We start from the raw sequence: 20,748 nt of genomic DNA on the forward strand, positions 1-20,748 counted from the left end.
GCCTAACAAAAATCTATCTACCTCTGCCTTAAAAATATTCAATGACCCCGCCTCCACCGCCTTCTGAGGCAGAGAGTTCCAAAGTTGCACAAACCTCAGAGAAAAAAATTCCCCTCATCTCTGTCCTAAAAGTGCGACCTCTAATTTTAAAGCAGTGCCCCCTAGTTCTGGACTCACACACGAGAGGAAACATCTACCTTGTCAAGGCCATTCAGGGTCTTGTAAACTTCAATCAAGTCTCTTCTAAACTCCAGTGGAAGCAAGCCCAGTCTGTGTAACCTTTCCTCATAAGACAACCCACTCATTCCAGGTATCAATATAGTAAACCTCCTCTGAACCACCACCAATGCATTTACACCCTTCCTTAAATAAGGAGACCAAAACTGCACACAATATTCGAGATGTGGTCTAACCAATGCCTTGTATAACTGAAGCATAGCATTCTTACTTTTATGTTCAATTCCTGTCATACTAAAGGATAACATTCCATTAGCCTTCTTAATTACTTGCTGTAACTGCATACTAACTTTTTGTGATGCGTGTACTAGAATACCTAAATCCCTCTGCACCTTAGAATCATGCAGTCGTTCTGCATTTAAGTAATACTCTGCTTTTTTGTTTTTTCTGCCAAAGTGAACAACTTCACATTTTCCCACGTTAAACTCCATTTGCCAGATCTTTGCACACTCACTCAATCTATCTATATCCACCTGCAACCTCCTCATACCCTCTTCACAACATGCTTTCCTATCTATCTTTGTGTCATCTGCAAATTTAGCTACGATGTCTTCACTCCCCTCATCTAGGCCATTGATGTAAATTGTAAAAAGTTGAGGCCCCAGCACAGATCCCAAAGTGAAGGGACTGACTCATTCACCAATGAAATGCACTGTCCAGCCGAAAGTTATGAGTATGGAACACTAAAAGATGACCTGATCAGAGATAGAATTGTCATTAGTGTTCTAGATGAGAATCTCCCTGACTTCTCACAATGTCGGGAACATTCAAATTTAAGCCAAGCTGTACGACTGGCCAGACAAGCTGAAGAGTGGAGGCAGAATAAAGCTTCTGTCAGAAATGTGAGGGGAATTTCCCAGGAACAGCCCAATGAGTTGTTCAATTTGTGGATTGTAAAACCAAACGTATAACAAGGCAGGAACCGGGGAAATGCCCAGAAAAGGGGTCAACTGCTGTTTTCCAATGTTCCCGCTGTGGCAGGAAGGATGACATTAAAATACAAAGATAGAGACATTTCTGAAACATTGTGCATCATCAAGAATCAAGAATTCTCTTTGCAATGCTCTGAACCGACTTCTAAAAGTTGGTGAAGTCAATGCAAAAACACAAGATAATGAATTTAGGAGAGAATTCTCAACACCTTTTAAAGGCTTAGGTAAGCTGAAGTCCATGTCTCTTATTACACTCAAGACAGATGTTAAACCCATTTGTGTATTCACACCAAGGACAGTCCCACACCCATTTCTGAAAAGAGTTAGGAGTGAGATAGAGGCAATTTTGCAACAAGAAGCTATTTTAGCTGTCACTAAATGGTATGACCCCAGCCCCAAAACTAATGGCTCTACTCGAATCTGTGCTGATCTAACAGACCTCAACAAGGCAGTTGAAAGAGAAATACATCCAATGGCGTTGGTGGATGAGAACTTGGCAAAAAGCACAATTTTTTTACCAAACTTGACACCAACAATGGATTCTGCAGTTACCACTGGATTAGGAGTCAAACTGCTAACTACTTTCATTACGCCATTTGGATGATCTTGCTTTACCCATCTGCCGCTTGGCATCATATCAGCCCATGAAATATTCCAAAGGACAATGCCCAATATATTCCAGGACATAGAAGGTATCATATGCCACATGGATGACATCTTGATCCATGGGTCGATGAAGCAGGAACACAACAAATGGGTCAGGGAAATCTTACTCATGCTGCAAGAGGTTGGCTTGGCACTCAGTGAGAAATGTGAGATTTCTCGGGCTACGATGCTGTTATATAAGCAGCTGAGGTTACTGTGGACCCCTAGAGAATGAAGGCAATAAAGGAATTCCTACCACCTAGAAATACAACAGAGCATAAAGGTTTATGGACGTGGTCAACCAACTAGGTAAATTCCAGCCTTATTTAGCCCAGACAAATGAGCCCTTCAGAAATGTTTTTTTTATTCATTCAGAGGATGTGGGCATCTCTGATCAGGCCAGCATTTGTTGCCTTTTCCTAATTGCCCTTGAACTGAGTTGCTTGCTGGGCCATTGTAGAGGGCATCACATTGCTGTGGGCCTGAAGTCACATATAGGCCAGACTGGGTACGATTTCCTTCTCTAAAGGGCATTAGTGAGCCAGGTGGGTTTTTACAATAATTGATGATAATTTCATGGTCACCATGACTGAGATTAGCTTTTTGTTCCAGATTTAGTAATTAAATTTAAATTTCGCCAGCTGCTATAGTGAGGTTTGAACCCATGTCCCCAGAGCATTAGCATGAGCTTCTGGATTATTAGTCCAATAACGTAACCAATACATGACCATCTCCACCAGCTTTTACCACAGAACCTGGTGTGGTGCTGGACTGATCATCAGCTGCAGTTATTTGAAAAAATCAAAATGATGCTAATATCTTCAGAGGTCGCAGGCTACTCTGACCTGAGCTTCCCACGACTGTGGCAAATGATGTATCTGCAACAGATCTATTGTATTCGCTGCTCCCAATGTGGTCTCCTCTACATTGGAGAGACCAAACACAGACTGGGTGACCACTTTGCGAAACGCCTTTGGTCTGTCCACAAGCATGACCCAGACCTCCCTGTCGCTTGCCATTTCAATACTCCACCCTGCTCTCATGCCCACATGTCCGTCCTTGGTCTGCTGCAATGTTCCAGTGAAGCTCAACGCAAACTGGAGGAACAGCACCTCATCTTCCGATTAGGCATTTTACAGCCTTCCGGACTGAATAATGAGTTCAACGACTTCAGACCATGAGCTCTCTCCCCTATCTTCACCACTTTTTAAATCCCTTTTTTAAAATTTATTTTCATTTTTTATTCTACTTATTTTTATTTTTATTAATTTATTCATTGTTTTATCCCTTTTTTATCCCTGTTTTATCCCATTTTCCCCAACCAATGCCCCCTCCCCCTACCCCACCCCCTTAAAGGGCCACCTGTCATTTGTTCCATGTTGTTCTTTCACAGAGTCTGACCCTTGTTCTGCTATTAATACATTCTGCTTCCTTTCCTTTATACCACTATCAGCACTTCTTTAGCCCTTAACACTATCATTAACAAGCCCTTTTTCTTAAATCCATGACACCTTTGTCAATCTCTCCTTAGCCCCCACCTATCACTGTCCAGCTTTACCTGCTCCAACCCCCCTTAAACAGTATAAATTCCATCACATTTCTACTCTTTAGCTCTGAGGAAGGGTCATACGGACTCGAAACGTTAACTTTGTTTCTCTCTCCACAGATGCTGCCAGACCTGCTGAGTTTTTCCAGCATTTTCTGTTTTTATATCTGCAATAGGACTGGGAGCAATGCTACTCCAGCTCCAAAGTGATGGGACAAGAGGTCCTGTTTACTAACGCATCCAGGTCATTAACCGAGACTGAACAGCGTGATGAGGTTATTGAAAAGGAAGCCCTCACAGCAACTTGGGCATGTGAGAAATTCTCTGAGTGTGGACTGGGCCTGTAGTTAAAACTTAGATAAACCATAAGCTATTAGCAACCGTGTTGAACACTAAAAACGTTGCAAGGATGCCACCCAGGATTCAACGGTTCCGACTGAGACTCGTGTGATACGACGCTGCTACAGAGTACATACAGGGTAAATATCACACTACGATCGATACCCTGTCCAGGTTACCCACCATTTACACCTTACATCCTTCTCCTCCCCCCTCTCCCTCTCCCTCCACCCCTGATTGACCCTCCCTCTGTTTGACCCTCCCTCTGGTTTTTGCTGCTTCATGTTCAGCTATTTCCCTGACTGTGATAGAGACAGGTCACAATTACACTTCTTCAGAATTTAAAGTTCTGAAACATTAACTCATCGCATTCAATATATTACACTTGTTATAAAAGTTTCATATTTCTCTCTGTCTTTCTTTGATAATACTATTGTTTCTGGTTCAGTTTTTCTCTCATTCAGCTCTTTGCAATCTCATGCACTCTCGCTCCCACATTCTCTTTCACATTGATATCTTTATCTTTCACCTCCTCCCCCTCTGTTCCTCACTCAATCTGCTTTTCTCTTTGTCCACTCCCTATCTCTCATCCTCCCTCACTTCATCTCTTTCTCCCTCATGTCCTTTCTTTGAATCTTTTTCTTTCTCATTTCTGGTGTTCTATCTTTCTCTCTCGCTGACTTTCTGTATCTATTTCACTCTCTCTCTGTGACTCTCTCTCTGTGACTCTCTGACTCTCTCTGAGCCCGTCTCTCACTCTCTGTCTCTCCCTCAGTGACACTCTCTCTCTGATTCTCTGACTCTCTCATTCTCTTTCTGTCTCTCTCTCTCGGTCTGACTCTTTGACTTTCTTCGGCTGTCTTTTTCACTCCCTTTCTGTGATTCTCTGCCTCTCACAGTCTCTCTGACTCTGTCTCTCTTTCTCTGTGACTCTGCTTTCCCCTCTCTATTGCTCTTTCTGCTTTTGACTCTCTGTCTAGCTCTATCTCTCTCTCTCTCTCCCTCTCTCTGTGACTCTACCTCTCTCTCTGACTGTTTCTTTCTCTGATTCTTTCTCTCTGACTCTCTCTCTCTTTCTCTTACTCTGACTCTCCTCTCTCTGTCTCTTTCTCTCTTTGAACTTTCTCTCTCTCTGACTCTGTCTCTCATCTCCCTCTCTGACTGACTCGGCATTCGTTGCTCCCAATGTGGTCTCCTCTACATTGGAGAGACCAAACGTAAACTGGGCGACCGCTTTGCAGAACACCTGCGGTCTGTCCGCAAGAATGACCCAAACCTCCTTGTCGCTTGCCATTTTAACACTCCACCCTGCTCTCTTGCCCATTTGTCTGTCTTTGGCTTGCTGCATTGTTCCAGTGAAGCCCAACGCAAACTGGAGGAACAACACCTCATCTCCCGACTAGGGACTTTACAGCCTTCCGGACTGAATATTGAATTCAACAACTTTAGATCTTGAGCTCCCTCCTCCATCCCCACCCCCTTTCTGTTTCTTCCCCCTTCCTTTTGTTTTTTTCCAATAAATTATATAGACTTTTCTTTTTCCCACCTATTTCCATTATTTTAAAATATTTTTAAATCTTTTATGCTCCCCCCACCCCCACTAGCTGTACCTTGAGTGCCCTACATCCGTTCTTAATTAGCACATTCGTTTAGATAATATCACCAACTTTAACACCTATGTGTTCTTTTGTTCTATTGGCTGTGACATCTTTTGATGATCTGCTTCTATCACTGCTTGTTTGTCCCTACAACCACACCAACCCCCTCCACTTCTCTCCCCCCACCCAACCCCCCCACCCCCCTACCCCCCTGCCCCACCACCACCACCTTAAACCAGCTTATATTTCACTCCTTCCTGGGATTCACCTAGTTCTGTCGAAGGGTCATGAGGACTCGAAACGTCAACTCTTTTCTTCTCCGCCGATGCTGCCAGACCTGCTGAGTTTTTCCAGGTAATTCTGTTCTTGTTTTGGATTTCCAGCATCCGCAGTTTTTTGTTTTTATCTCTCTCTGACTCTCTCGGTCTCTGACTCTGCCTCTCACTGACTCGCTCTTCCCCTAGCTTTCTGTCCCTGATTCTCTCTCTCTCTTATCCTATGCCCATCTCCCTCTCTGATTGTAAAGGATTAACAACAGATGTCTGCATGCTGCTGATGTACTAATGATGTCAGGTCACATGATAGAGACATAAGCGAGATTTGGAAGGAGGAAAAGCTCCAACCTCGTGTAGAGGTCCAAATGTGTAAATGAAGAGTAATGGTTTGGGAAACTACAGACTCGAGCGGCGTACTTTAGGAGAATAGACAATCCCCAAAACCCCCATCTAGACCCTGACCACACAACAAAACTTGGTGGCAATGAGTAAAATACCCAGCAAACCTTAAATAGAAGATACATGACCGACAAGAAAAGAGATCCTCGCAGGATGGACAAAAGAAAAAAGATTAGAACTCATCAAAATGTCGGAACCTCGCGGGAGCAGCAGATACAAGCTGAGCTGAGACGCGGGCCCAGACACCGGACAGCAGTGAGCACAGACCCAAAGACAAAAGCAGCAGCGCAGAAGCAGGAACAATTCCGGGGCTCAGCGCAAGTATTGAATCCACATCACCACTCTCAGAACCACGTCAGAGTGCAAAGGGCTCACAACAGGCCCAGAACTGGGACAACTGGAGAAAAGGGTTCACAAGGGTATAGAACTGCTTCAGGATTACACAAATAAGATAAAAAATACCAGGTCAGTACCCTACTTTATGATGCCATGATAGCAAGGCAGAAGGTTGATGAAACTTCAATTTCTTATGAAGAAGCCCTACAAGCTTTTGACTCTTATTTCAGCGTCTGTCAGAATTTAATAATAGAGAAGGCTCAACTTAATAAAAGAAAACAAAGACCCAGGCAAAAGCATGGATTCACTCGTATCGACAATCTCTATGGACAGGCAGGGAATTGTGATTATGGAACCTTAAAAGATGAGCTGATTCATAACAGAATCAGAGCTATTGCAGCATCTCATGGTTTTCTCATGGTTACCATTGTTATGACTGGCTTTGAGTTTGAGATTTGTTGATTGGATTTAGGTTCCACCAGCTACCGTGGTGGGGTTTGAACCCATGTCCCCAGAGCAAAAGTCTGTGGTACTTTAGTCCTAGCTCAGTGACATCACCACTATGCCACCGTCTCCATTTGAGCTATTTGTTGATTATTTGTTTGGGCAACACTGGCCAGTCAGTGTTTCCTATCCTTAAGGGCACAGAGTCAACAACAAAGCGTGGGACTGAATGGAACTGAACCCCGTCCTGTCCCCTTCGGTTCCATCCCACACTATCCTGTCCTGTCCCAGCATCCTCCGCCCTGTCCCAGCATCCTCCGCCCTGTCCTGTCCCAGCATCCTCCGCCCTGTCCCAGCATCCTCCTCCCTGTCCCAGCCCGCTCCGCCCTGACCCAGCCCGCTCCGCCCTGTCCTGTCCCGCCCCGCTCCGCCCTGTCCTGTCCCAGCATCCTCCGCCCTGTCCCAGCCCGCCCCGCTCCGCCCTGTCCTGTCCCAACATCCTCCGCCCTGTCCCGCCCCGCTCCGCCCTGTCCTGTCCCGCCCCGCTCCGCCCTGTCTTGTCCCGCCCCACTCCGCCCTGTCCTGTCCCAGCATCCTCCGCCCTGTCCCGCCCCGCTCCGCCCTGTCCTGTCCCGCCCCGCTCCGCCCTGTCCTGTCCCGCCCCGCTCCGCCCTGTCCTGTCCCGCCCCGCTCCGCCCTGTCCTGTCCCAGCATCCTCCGCCCTGTCCCAGCATCCTCCGCCCTGTCCCAGCCCGCTCCGCCCTGTCCTGTCCCAGCATCCTCCGCCCTGTCCCAGCCCGCCCCGCTCCGCCCTGTCCTGTCCTGCCCCGCTCCGCCCTGTCCTGTCCTGTCCTGCCCCGCTCCGCCCTGTCCTGTCCTGCCCCGCTCCGCCCTGTCCTGTCCCAGCATCCTCCGCCCTGTCCCGCCCCGCTCCGCCCTGTCCTGTCCCGCCCCGCTCCGCCCTGTCCTGTCCCGCCCCGCTCCGCCCTGTCCTGTCCCAGCCCGCCCCGCTCCGCCCTGTCCTGTCCCAGCATCCTCCGCCCTGTCCCAGCATCCTCCGCCCTGTCCCAGCCCGCTCCGCCCTGTCCTGTCCCGCCCCGCTCCGCCCTGTCCTGTCCCAGCATCCTCCGCCCTGTCCCAGCCCGCCCCACTCCGCCCTGTCCTGTCCCAGCATCCTCCGCCCTGTCCCGCCCCGCTCCGCCCTGTCCTGTCCCGCCCTGCTCCACCCTGTCCTGTCCCGCCCCACCCTGTCCTGTCCCAGCATCCTCCGCCCTGTCCCAGCCCGCTCCGCTCCGCCCTGTCCTGTCCCAGCATCCTCCGCCCTGTCCCGCCCCGCTCCGCCCTGTCCTGTCCCGCCCCGCTCCGCCCTGTCCTGTCCCGCCCCGCTCCGCCCTGTCCTGTCCCGCCCCGCTCCGCCCTGTCCTGTCCCGCCCCGCTCCGCCCTGTCCTGTCCCGCCCCGCTCCGCCCTGTCCTGTCCCAGCATCCTCCGCCCTGTCCCGTCCCGCCCCGCTCTGCCCTGTCCTGTCCCAGCATCCTCCGTCCTGTCCCGTCCCGCCCCGCTCTGCCCTGTCCTGTCCCAGCCCGCTTCGCCCTGTCCTGTCCCAGCCCGCTCCGCCCTGTCCTGTCCCAGCCCGCTCTGCCCTGTCCTGTCCCAGCATCCTCCGCCCTGTCCCAGCCCGCTCCGCCCTGTCCTGTCCCAGCCCGCTCTGCCCTGTCCTGTCCCAGTACCCTCCGCCCTGTCCCGTCCCGCCCCGCTCTGCCCTGTCCTGTCCCAGCATCCTCCGTCCTGTCCCGTCCCGCCCCGCTCTGCCCTGTCCTGTCCCAGCCCGCTTCGCCCTGTCCTGTCCCAGCCCGCTCCGCCCTGTCCTGTCCCAGCCCGCTCTGCCCTGTCCTGTCCCAGCATCCTCCGCCCTGTCCCAGCCCGCTCCGCCCTGTCCTGTCCCAGCCCGCTCCGCCCTGTCCTGTCCCAGCCCGCTCCGCCCTGTCCTGTCCCAGCATCCTCCGCCCTGTCCTGTCCCAGTACCCTCCGCCCTGTCCCGTCCCGCCCCGATCCGCCCTGTCCTGTCCCAGCCCGCTCCGCCCTGTCCTGTCCCAGCATCCTCCGCCCTGTCCCGTCCCGCCCCGCTCCGCCCTGTCCCGTCCCAGTACCCTCCACCCTGTCCTGTCCCGCCCCGCTCCACCCTGTCCTGTCCCACCCCGCTCCACCCTGTCCCGTCCCGCACCGCTCCGCCCTGTCCCAGCCCGCTCCGCCCTGTCCTGTCCCAGCATCCTCCACCCTGTCCCGTCCCGCCCCGCTCTGCCCTGTCCTGTCCCAGTACCCTCCACCCTGTCCTGTCCCTCCCCGATCCGCCCTGTCCTGTCCCAGTACCCTCCACCCTGTCCTGTCCCTCCCCGATCCGCCCTGTCCTGTCCCAGTACCCTCCGCCCTGTCCCGTCCCAGTACCCTCCGCCCTGTCCCGTCCCGCCCCGATCCGCCCTGTCCTGTCCCAGTACCCTCCACCCTGTCCTGTCCCGCCCCGCTCCACCCTGTCCTGTCCCACCCCGCTCCGCCCTGTCCCGTCCCGCCCCGATCCGCCCTGTCCTGTCCCAGTACCCTCCGCCCTGTCCTGTCCCGCCCCGCTCCGCCCTGTCCTGTCCCAGTACCCTCCGCCCTGTCCTGTCCCAGTACCCTCCGCCCTGTCCCGTCCCGCCCCGCTCCGCCCTGTCCTGTCCCAGTACCCTCCGCCCTGTCCCGTCCCGCCCCGCTCCACCCTGTCCTGTCCCAGTACCCTCCGCCCTGTCCTGTCCCAGTACCCTCCGCCCTGTCCTGTCCCAGTACCCTCCGCCCTGTCCCGTCCCGCCCCGCTCCGCCCTGTCCTGTCCCAGTACCCTCCGCCCTGTCCCGTCCCGCCCCGATCCGCCCTGTCCTGTCCCAGTACCCTCCGCCCTGTCCCGTCCCGCCCCGATCCGCCCTGTCCTGTCCCAGTACCCTCCACCCTGTCCTGTCCCAGTACCCTCCGCCCTGTCCTGTCCCGCCCCGCTCCGCCCTGTCCTGTCCCAGTACCCTCCACCCTGTCCTGTCCCAGTACCCTCCGCCCTGTCCTGTCCTGCCCCGCTCCACCCTGTCCTGTCCCGCCCCGCTCCGCCCTGTCCTGTCCCAGTACCCTCCGCCCTGTCCTGTCCCAGTACCCTCCGCCCTGTCCTGTCCCAGTACCCTCCACCCTGTCCTGTCCCACCCCGCTCCTCCCTGTCCTGTCCTGTCCTGCCCCGCTCCGCCCTGTCCTGTCCTGTCCCGCCCCGCTCCGCCCTGTCCTGTCCCGCCCCGCTCCGCCCTGTCCCGTCCCGCCCCGCTCCGCCCTGTCCTGTCCCGCCCCGCTCCTCCCTGTCCTGTCCCGCCCCGCTCCGCCCTGTCCTGTCCCAGCATCCTCCGCCCTGTCCTGTCCTGTCCCAGCCTGCTCCGCCCTGTCCTGTCCCAGCCCGCTCCGCCCTGTCCTGTCCCAGCCTGCTCCGCCCTGTCCTGTCCCAGCCCGCTCCGCCCTGTCCTGACCCAGCCCGCTCCGCCCTGTCCTGTCCCAGCCCGCTCCGCCCTGTCCTGTCCCAGCATCCTCCGCCCGGCCCTGTCCCAGCATCCTCCGCCCTGTCCTGTCCCGCCCCGCTCCGCCCTGTCCTGTCCCAGCATCCTCCGCCCTGTCCTGTCCCGCCCCGCTCCGCCCTGTCCTGTCCCAGCCCGCTCCGCCCTGTCCTGTCCCAGTACCCTCCACCCTGTCCTGTCCCACCCCGCTCCACCCTGTTCTGTCCCTCCCCGATCCGCCCTGTCCTGTCCCAGTACCCTCCACCCTGTCCTGTCCCAGTACCCTCCGCCCTGTCCTGTCCCGCCCCGCTCCACCCTGTTCTGTCCTGTCCCGCTCCTCCCTGTCCTGTCCTGTCCTGCCCCGCTCCGCCCTGTCCTGTCCTGTCCTGCCCCGCTCCGCCCTGTCCTGTCCTGTCCTGCCCCGCTCCGCCCTGTCCTGTCCTGCCCCGCTCCGCCCTGTCCTGTCCTGTCCTGCCCCGCTCCGCCCTGTCCTGTCCCACCCCGCTCCTCCCTGTCCTGTCCCACCCCGCTCCTCCCTGTCCTGTCCCGCCCCGCTCCTCCCTGTCCTGTCCTGCCCCGCTCCGCCCTGTCCTGTCCCACCCCGCTCCTCCCTGTCCTGTCCCACCCCGCTCCTCCCTGTCCTGTCCCGCCCCGCTCCTCCCTGTCCTGTCCTGCCCCGCTCCGCCCTGTCCTGTCCCACCCCGCTCCTCCCTGTCCTGTCCCGCCCCGCTCCTCCCTGTCCCGTCCCGCACCGCTCCGCCCTGTCCCGCCCCGCTCCGCCCTGTCCTGTCCCAGCCTGCTCCGCCCTGTCCTGTCCCAGCCCGCTCCGCCCTGTCCTGTCCCAGCATCCTCCGCCCGGCCCTGTCCCAGCATCCTCCGCCCTGTCCCAGCCCGCCCCGCTCCGCCCTGTCCTGTCCCAGCATCCTCCGCCCTGTCCTGTCCCGCCCCGCTCCGCACTGTCCTGTCCCGCCCCGCTCCGCCCTGTCCTGTCCCGCCCCGCTCCGCCCTGTCCTGTCCCGCCCCGCTCCGCCCTGTCCTGTCCCAGCATCCTCCGCCCTGTCCCGTCCCGCCCCGCTCCGCCCTGTCCTGTCCCAGCATCCTCCGCCCTGTCCCGCCCCGCTCCGCCCTGTCCCGTCCCGCCCCGCTCCGCCCTGTCCTGTCCCAGCATCCTCCGCCCTGTCCCGCCCCGCTCCGCCCTGTCCTGTCCCAGCCCGCCCCGCTCCGCCCTGTCCCGCCCTGCTCTGCCCTGTCCTGTCCCAGCCCGCTCCGCCCTGTCCTGTCCCAGCCCGCCCCGCTCCGCCCTGTCCCGCCCCGCTCCGCCCTGTCCTGTCCCAGCCCGCCCCGCTCCGCCCTGTCCCGCCCCGCTCCGCCCTGTCCTGTCCCAGCCCGCTCCGCCCTGTCCTGTCCCGCCCCGCTCCGCCCTGTCCTGTCCCAGCATCCTCCGCCCTGTCCAAGCCCGCCCCGCTCCGCCCTGTCCCAGCCCGCTCCGCCCTGTCCTGTCCCAGCCTGCTCCGCCCTGTCCTGTCCCAGCCCGCTCCGCCCTGTCCTGTCCCAGCATCCTCCGCCCGGCCCTGTCCCAGCATCCTCCGCCCTGTCCTGTCCCGCCCCGCTCCGCCCTGTGCTGTCCCGCCCCGCTCCGCCCTGTCCTGTCCCAGCCCACTCCACCCTGTCCCGCCCTGCTCCGCCCTGTCCTGTCCCAGCCCGCTCCGCCCTGTCCTGTCCCAGCCCGCTCCGCCCTGTCCTGTCCCAGCCCGCTCCGCCCTGTCCTGTCCCAGCCCGCTCCGCCCTGTCCTGTCCCAGCCCGCTCCGCCCTGTCCTGTCCCAGCCCGCTCCGCCCTGTCCTGTCCCAGCCCGCTCCGCCCTGTCCCAGCCCGCTCCGCCCTGTCCTGTCCCAGCCGGCTCCGCCCTGTCCTGTCCCAGTACCCTCTGCCCTGTCCTGTCCCAGTACCCTCCACCCTGTCCCGTCCCGCACCGCTCCGCCCTGTCCCAGCCCGCTCCGCCCTGTCCTGTCCCAGCCCGCTCCGCCCTGTCCTGTCCCAGCCCGCTCCGCCCTGTCCTGTCCCAGCATCCTCCGCCCTGTCCCGTCCCGCCCCGCTCCGCCCTGTCCTGTCCCAGTACCCTCCACCCTGTCCTGTCCCGCCCCGATCCGCCCTGTCCTGTCCCAGTACCCTCCGCCCTGTCCCGTCCCGCCCCGATCCGCCCTGTCCTGTCCCAGTACCCTCCGCCCTGTCCTGTCCCGCCCCGCTCCACCCTGTCCTGTCCCAGTACCCTCCACCCTGTCCCGTCCCGCCCCGATCCGCCCTGTCCTGTCCCAGTACCCTCCGCCCTGTCCTGTCCCAGTACCCTCCACCCTGTCCCGTCCCGCCCCGCTCCACCCTGTCCTGTCCTGCCCCGCTCCGCCCTGTCCTGTCCTGCCCCGCTCCTCCCTGTCCTGTCCTGTCCTGCCCCGCTCCGCCCTGTCCTGTCCTGTCCTGCCCCGCTCCTCCCTGTCCTGTCCCAGCATCCTCCGCCCTGTCCCGCCCCGCTCCGCCCTGTCCTGTCCTGCCCCGCTCCTCCCTGTCCTGTCCCACCCCGCTCCTCCCTGTCCTGTCCCAGCATCCTCCGCCCTGTCCCGCCCCGCTCCGCCCTGTCCTGTCCCAGCATCCTCCGCCCTGTCCTGTCCCGCTCCTCCCTGTCCTGTCCTGTCCTGCCCCGCTCCTCCCTGTCCTGTCCTGTCCTGCCCCGCTCCGCCCTGTCCTGTCCTGCCCCGCTCCGCCCTGCCCTGTCCTGTCCCACTCTGCACTGTCCTGTCCTGCTCTGTCCTGTCCTGCCCCGCTCCGCTCTGTCCTGTCCTGCCCCGCTCCACCCTGTCCTGTCCTGCCCCGCTCCTCCCAGTCCTGTCCCACCCCGCTCTGCCCTGTCCTGTCCTGCTCCACCCTGTCCTGTCCTGTCCTGCTCCGCCCTGTCCTGTCCTGCCCCGCTCCTCCCAGTCCTGTCCCACCCCGCTCCTCCCTGTCCTGTCCTGTCCCACTCTGCACTGTCCTGTCCTGCTCTGTCCTGTCCTGTTCCGCTCCACCCTGTCCTGTCCTGTCCCGCTCCGCCCTGTCCTGCCCTGTCCTGTCCTGTCCTGCTCTGTCCTGTCCTGTTCCGCTCCACCCTGTCCTGTCCTGTCCCGCTCCGCCCTGTCCTGCCCTGTCCTGTCCTGTCCTATCCCGCTCCGCTCCGCTCTGTCCTGCCCTGCCCTGTCCTGTCCTGTCCTGTCCTGCCCTGTCCTGTCCTGTTCCGCTCCACCCTGTCCTGTCCTGTCCCGCTCCGCCCTGTCCTGCCCTGTCCTGTCCTGTCCTATCCCGCTCCGCTCCGCTCTGTCCTGCCCTGCCCTGTCCTGTCCTGTCCTGTCCTGCCCTGTCCTGTCCTGTCCCGCTCCGCCCTGTCCTGTCCCGCTCCGCCCTGTCCTGCCCTGTCCTGTCCTGTCCCGCTCCGCCCTGTCCTGTCCTGTCCTGTCCTGTCCTGCCCTGTCCTGTCCTGTCCTGTCCTGCCCTGTCCTGTCCTGTCCCGCTCCGCCCTGTCCTGTCCTGTCCTGCCCCGCCCTGTCCTGTCCTGTCCCGCTCCGCCCTGTCCTGTCCTGTCCTGTCCCTCCCCGCTCCGCTCTGTCCTGTCCTGTCCTGTCCCACCCCGCTCCGCTCCGCTCTGTCCTGTCCTGCTCCTTCTTGTCCCATCCTGCTCTGATTTGCAGAAAGCATTACACACACTGGAGACTGTTAGAAAAAACAAACAGCTTTGCTCCGTTGAAAGAACAATCCTCTTGGAGTCAGGAAATTGTGGCTCCAAGTCTTGCTCCAGGACCTGAGCAAATCATTTAGGGTGATGCCTCGATACAGTACTGAGAGGGGGCCCCACACAGTCCAAAGGGTCAGTACTGAGGGAGTGCTGCACAGTCGGAGGGTCAGTACTGATGGAATGTTGCACTATCGGAGGGTCAATACTGAGAGGGCCCCACACTGTCCATAGGGTCAATACTGAGAGGACCCCACATTGTCCAGAGGGTCAGCACTGAGGGAGTGCTGCACTGTAGGAGGGTCAGTACTGAGGGAGTACTGTACTGTTGGAGGGTCAGTAATGAGGGAGTGCTGTACTGTTGGAGGGTCAGTAATGAGGGAGTGCCGCACTGTGGGAGGGTGAATTCTGAGGGAGTGCTGCACTATCGGAGGGGTGAATACTGAGGGAGTGCTGTACTGTTGGAGGGTCAGTAATGAGGGAGTGCCGCACTGTTGGAGGGTGAATACTGAGGGAGTGCTGCACTGTCGGAGGGTGAATACTGAAGGAGTGCTGTACTGTTGGAGGGTCAGTAATGAGGGAGTGCCGCACTGTTGGAGGGTGAATACTGAGGGAGTGCTGTACTGTTGGAGGGTCAGTACTGATGGAGTGCGGCACTGTCTGAGGGTCAATATGTTAGTGTTTGTTGTTTCAGGTAATGATGTTCAATCAAGTTCTGAACAGATTACATGGAACTATTTGAAGGAGTGTTCCCAGCCTTCCTCAGTACTGTCCAAGCCAGAACTAAATTCACCCTTGATTCCTCCTATTTGCCGTTTGTAGGTGTCATGAAAATATAATAATTTTCATAATATTATTGTGATTTATTGTAAAGGTTGGTTAATAGTGGGGTTTGGATTAGTTTATCGGTGTGGATGTGTGTGTGTGGGGGGGGTGGGATTTAATTTTATTGCAGACAGCTGGTCTGGAGCTTTTGAGTTATCAAAAGAGAGGCTAGGTTTGAAATGCTAAATACATAAACATGGCTGAAGTTTTAGAATGAGAGGTGTGAGGAGCATTTGCATTTTTAGATTAACCAGAGTCATGAATTTCAAAGAGATGGAAAGGTGTTACACCGAACCAATGGAGGCTAAGCCAGACAGTGTGTTTATTTTTCCCAAAGGTTACTGATAATATGAGCACTATGGAAGATTTATATTACGGAAAAAGTAAAGTTGCAAAGACATATTGGATCAGTAGAATTTACATTAAAAAGGGAGAAACTGTATAAAGGAGATGAGGTTATGTATAAGGAGAAGGAATTCTAAGAGCTAACAAGTGTGATAAGCCTCTTGCCTGCATGTATCATGTTGCTGCCTATAGGAACTGAAGCTAATTAAACTGACTGAATATCACTGTCTAGGGTATTGTGTGCTTTACCTGGGTTTGTTGAAATCTGTTTTGTTTTACTGTTGCCTTAATGGAGGTGTAACTGGGAGTCAGGCTAATTAGGGAATTTGGGAGTTATTGTAGTAGTAATTTGTAGACCTATGTGTATGCTTAAAATCTTTCATTAATAGATGTTTAATTTAGTTTTGTAAAAATCCTCTAAGCCTCAGTGGGCTTATTACTACTGAATTCAAGGCATGCATCTCAAAATAGAAAAATAAATTGTAAAACTGTTGTGGCAGCTGTTTCAGGTTTCCCGCTGGGATTTGAGCAGCTCAGCATTTACCATCCACTCTGCTATAACAGGAGGATCTTGCTTTGTGCAAAACCAATGCTCCATTTTCCTAGGAAACAGTGAGCATGCTTCAGAAATACTTCATGAATTGTAAGGTGCTGTGGATGCAATAAGTTTATTAGGGCAGTGTAGAGGGAGCTTTACTCTGTATCTAACCCTGTGCTATAATTGTCCTGTGAGTGTTTGATGGGGACAGTGTAGAGGGAGCTTTACTCTGTATCTAACCCCGTGCTGTACCTGTCCTGGGAGTGTTTGATGGGGGCAGTGTAGAGGGAGCTTTACTCTGTATCTAACCCCGTGCTGTACCTGTTCTTGGAGTGTTTGATGGGGGCAGTGTAGAGGGAGCTTTACTCTGTATCTAACCCCATGCTATAGCTGTTCTGGGAGTGTTTGATGGGGGCAGTGTAGAGGGAGCTTTACTCTGTATCTAACCCCATGCTATAGCTGTTCTGGGAGTGTTTGATGGGGGCAGTGTAGAGGGAGCTTTACTCTGTATCTAGCCTCATTCTGCACAGGTCCAGGGAGTGTTTGATGCTGATATGAGGAAGTAATGAAGTGTTTTGTTCCCCATTGCTATGATCCTTCTCCTCACACTAAGCAAAATTCATTCAAACAGTCAAAATATTTGTTTTGGTTTTTGTTTCTTTGACTATTTACTGAATTATTCTGTCCTGTTTTGAAGTGAAAGCCTCTTTGCGAATGTTCGCTATTAATATTTCACATCAGTCAATCTTGTACGACGATTGAATTTCTGGACCAGTGTCCACCTTCCCTCTCACACATTACGTTATCTTCCTACCCCAAGGAATTTAAAAACCTTCAGCTCAATATCTCAGCTGACAAATATTGTCCTGGCGAAGGTATTTGATAAAATATCTCTTCAGAGGTTTTCAAAGAATCAGACTATCAAAGCAATGACGCCACTTGACTGAACTGATGAATGATGATCAAAGATTGTATTATACAGAGTTATGTCCTGAGTCATTCAAAGGAGAGAAATTCACTGACAAGGATCTTAAAGGGATAGATTAGTTCATCAATTTTTCTGAATGGGCTCTTCTGCTGATTAAAGATTCTATATAAATGCAATTTATTGTTATTTATGTAGTCAACGTCCAACGATCAGGAGACAAAGGTCTGAGAAATAATCACAGGCTATTAATCCCACTGTTCCCACAGCCCATGTACATTTCCCCCCATCACAGACTTCCCTTCCATGTCATCTCCTTTTGCCCACCTGGAACTTACCCCTGGGTGTCTATTGCAGTTTTGAAGCTCTGATTCTGATCTTTGTCTAACCTGCATTCTTTTTCTCTTGCAGTTTATTGCTTTTGTGTCCCTCTTTTTCATTCTCTTGTCAATCACTGCCTTTTGCCTCGAGACACACGAAGCATTCAACAAGATCACGAACTTGACAGAATATAAAATCGTGGGGAACAGCACTCGGCTGGTGAATGTGTATGAAGTGGAGATGGAACCTGCGCTCATGTACGTGGAAGGAGTGTGCGTCATGTGGTTCACTCTGGAGTTCTTTGTCCGTATTTGCTTCTGTCCCAATAAACTGCTGTTTGTTAAGAATATGCTGAACATCATTGACTTTGTGGCCATTCTGCCCTTCTACCTAGAGCTGGCACTTCATGGCTTGACCTCCAAGGCAGCAAGGGATGTTCTGGGCTTCCTCCGGGTTGTCAGGTTTGTCCGGATTCTACGGATCTTCAAGCTGACCCGGCACTTTGTTGGATTGAGGGTGTTGGGACACACCTTGAGAGCCAGCACCAACGAGTTCCTCCTGCTTATCATCTTCCTCGCTCTGGGAATCCTCATCTTTGCCACAATGATCTACTATGCAGAGAGGTTGGGGGAAAGCCCCAATAGTGAGAGTCCCACTCACTTCAAAAATATCCCCATTGGCTTCTGGTGGGCAGTTGTCACCATGACTACCCTTGGTTATGGTGACATGTACCCCCAGACCTGGTCAGGTATGCTGGTGGGAGCGCTGTGTGCCCTGGCTGGTGTGCTTACCATTGCGATGCCTGTGCCAGTCATTGTCAATAACTTTGGAATGTATTATTCCCTGGCAATGGCCAAACAAAAACTCCCCAAGAAACGCAGGAAACACATCCCCTGTGGGTCACATGCCAAGTCTTCAGGCCATTACAAGTCAGCCCTGAACTCTCCGTGCAACAACACCCAGAGTGACAGTGGTGCAATCGCTGCTGAAGAGATAAAAGAGAGAAAGAGCTCAGGTAGGACCTTATTCTGGAGCATTTCAGAGCGTGCATGTGAGCAGCGTTGCTGTCCTATCATTGTGTCCTTCCTGTGGATGCTTTCCTCACTCCTGTTCAAGTTTTGAGAGCGTTTGGTGCTCTCTGCACAGCCTCTTGTTAGCCCAGAAAACCGTTAACATCACAGTCCAGGTGATTTGATGTCACAGGACAACGGCTGATGACACTGCAATGAGGCCAGGGGGTGTCTGCAACCGATGCCCTTAACCAATGACAAAGGGAAAAGGGAAACGAAAGAACAGGAAGGAGAAAGAAGCAAGTGAACAGCACAGCATCAGAGACAGAAAGAAATAAAGGGAGGGAGAGAGGATTAAGAGAGAGATTCAAGAGTGAAAAGAGAAAAGTAAGAAATTAAAAGGAACATGCAGAAGAGATTTCCCAGGATGGTTCCAGGGATGAGGATTTTCAGTTCCATAGTGGGTTTGGAGAAGCTGGGATTGTTTTCCTTAGAGCAGAGGAGGTTAAGGGGAGATTCGACAGAGGGGTACAAAATGATGAAGGGTTTTACTAATGGAAATAAGGAGAAACTGTTTCCACTGGCAGAAGGGTGGGTAACCAGAGGAACACAGATTTAAAGCAATTAATAAAAGAAACATAGCTGACATGAGGAAAACATTTACATAAACAATGTGTTGTGAACTGGAAGACGCTGCCTGAAAGGGTGCTGGTACCAGATTCAATAGGAATAATTGAAGGTGGGAAATGTGCAGGGTTATGGGGAAGGAGCAGGCGAGGGGTACTATTTAGATAGCACCTGGCACACGTGTGGCAGTGCACTTGGCTGCACACACATTTGCCAGTGCACTCGGCTCTGGGCACACGTGTAGCAGGGCACCTGGCTTGTTGCACAACTGTGGTAGTGCGCTCGGGCAGATGTGTGCCAGTCCACTCAGTTCCTGACACACGTGTGGCAGTGCACTGGGGCACAGGTGCCAGTACACTCGGCTCCTGGCACATGTGTAGCAATGCACCCGGCTCGTTGCACACGTGTGGTAGTGCACTCAGGCAGATGTGTGCCAGTGCACTCAGTTCCAGACACACGTGTGCCAGTGCACTGGGCTCCTGGCACGTGTGTGCCAGTGCACTGGGCTCCTGACACACGTGTGCCAGTGCACTCGGGAACTTGGTTCCTTGCAAACTACACTATTTCATATCTCCTTATATTTCACATCATGTTTCTGAGAACCAACTGCATTGTAAACTGCTCTTTCCTGCTTCAAATTCTGGCTTGCCTTGATTGGTGACGTGTACAAGATACTGAGCAGAAATTCTGTGTATATTCCCAGACTCCAAACAAAATGGTGAAGCGAACCTGGCCTTATCAGATGAGGAAAGTGCTGCACTGAACCAACCATTAACACCTGAAGAGAATAGGATGCTCAAACGCTCCAGTACCAAGGACAGAAACAAGAAAGAGTCGGCCTGCTTCTTACTGGCGCCCGGTGAGTTTACAGTTAGAGGACAGAACATGGTTGAATTCAATCTCCCTTTCCAAGGTGCGTTTGGTGCCGCGAGACATTTAATCGGGCAGCGTGGTGGTAGGTAAGGACACCGGGAGGTTCCCTTGTGGAAAGGCACTCAGTGCCTGATCGAGGGACCTGCATCGGAAAGCAGGGGGTCCACTCAGTGCCCCGCTGCCCTTTGCTGCCGAACCCGACCCCACCTCCTCCGTGACCTCAATGCTGCAATCACTCACCTTGGTGACTCTTGGCTTTGACGGAAGCAATAACAGAAACAGTGACCCCCAACTCATGCACACCCCCACCTCTCACACACCCCAACCTCACACACACCCCCACCTCACACACACCCCCCTCACACACAGCCCCCCCCTCACACACACCCCCACCTCACACACACTCCCACCTCTCACACCTCCCACCTTACACACACCCCACCTCACACACACCCCACCTCACACACACCCCCACCTCACACACACCCCCACCTCACACACCCCCCCACCTCACACACACCCCCACCTCACACACCCCCCCACCTCACACACACCCCCACCTCACACACCACCCCACCTCACACACACCCGCACCTCACACACACCACCCCCCTCACACACACACCCCCCTCACACACACCCCCACCTCATAAACACTTCCACCTCTCACAACCCCCCTCACACACACTCCCCTCCCACACACACCCCCACCTCACACACACCCCACCTCTCACACACCCCCCCCCCACACACCCCCCCCCACACACACCCCCCCCTACACACACACCCACCTCACACACACCCCCCCCCCACACACACCCCCACCTCACACACACTCCCACCTCTCACACCTCCCCCTCACACACATGCCCACCTCACACACACCCCACTCATACACACCCCCACCTCACACACACCCCCACCTCACACACACCCCCACCTCACACACACCCCCACCTCACACACCCCCCCCCCCTCACACACACCCCACTCATACACACCCCCACCTCACACACAGCCCCACCTCACACACACCCCCCTCACACACACCCACACACAACCCCACCTCACACACACTCCCACCTCACACACACCCCCCTCACACAGACCCCCCACCTCACACACACCCCCCTCACACAGACCCCCCACCTCACACACACCCCCACCTCACAGACACACCCCCCTCAGACACACACCCGCACCTCACACACACACCCGCACCTCAAACA

The 20,748-nt window shown here is 55.2% G+C and overlaps 1 protein-coding gene across 1 annotated transcript in view; it reads left to right on the forward strand.

The window, feature by feature from the left end:
• kcnc4 (potassium voltage-gated channel, Shaw-related subfamily, member 4) overlaps positions 1-20,748 on the forward strand; it is a 141,447-nt gene that overhangs the window by 37,961 nt on the left and 82,738 nt on the right. The window contains exons 2-3 of the mRNA XM_041195731.1: positions 17,100-18,024; positions 19,350-19,505. Of these exons, the coding sequence (XP_041051665.1) occupies positions 17,100-18,024; positions 19,350-19,505 (1,081 nt within the window). The remainder of the gene's footprint in view (positions 1-17,099; positions 18,025-19,349; positions 19,506-20,748) is intronic.

Source organism: Carcharodon carcharias, chromosome 9 (assembly GCF_017639515.1).
Source record: "Carcharodon carcharias isolate sCarCar2 chromosome 9, sCarCar2.pri, whole genome shotgun sequence".
Classification (NCBI taxonomy): Eukaryota; Metazoa; Chordata; class Chondrichthyes; order Lamniformes; family Lamnidae; genus Carcharodon; species Carcharodon carcharias.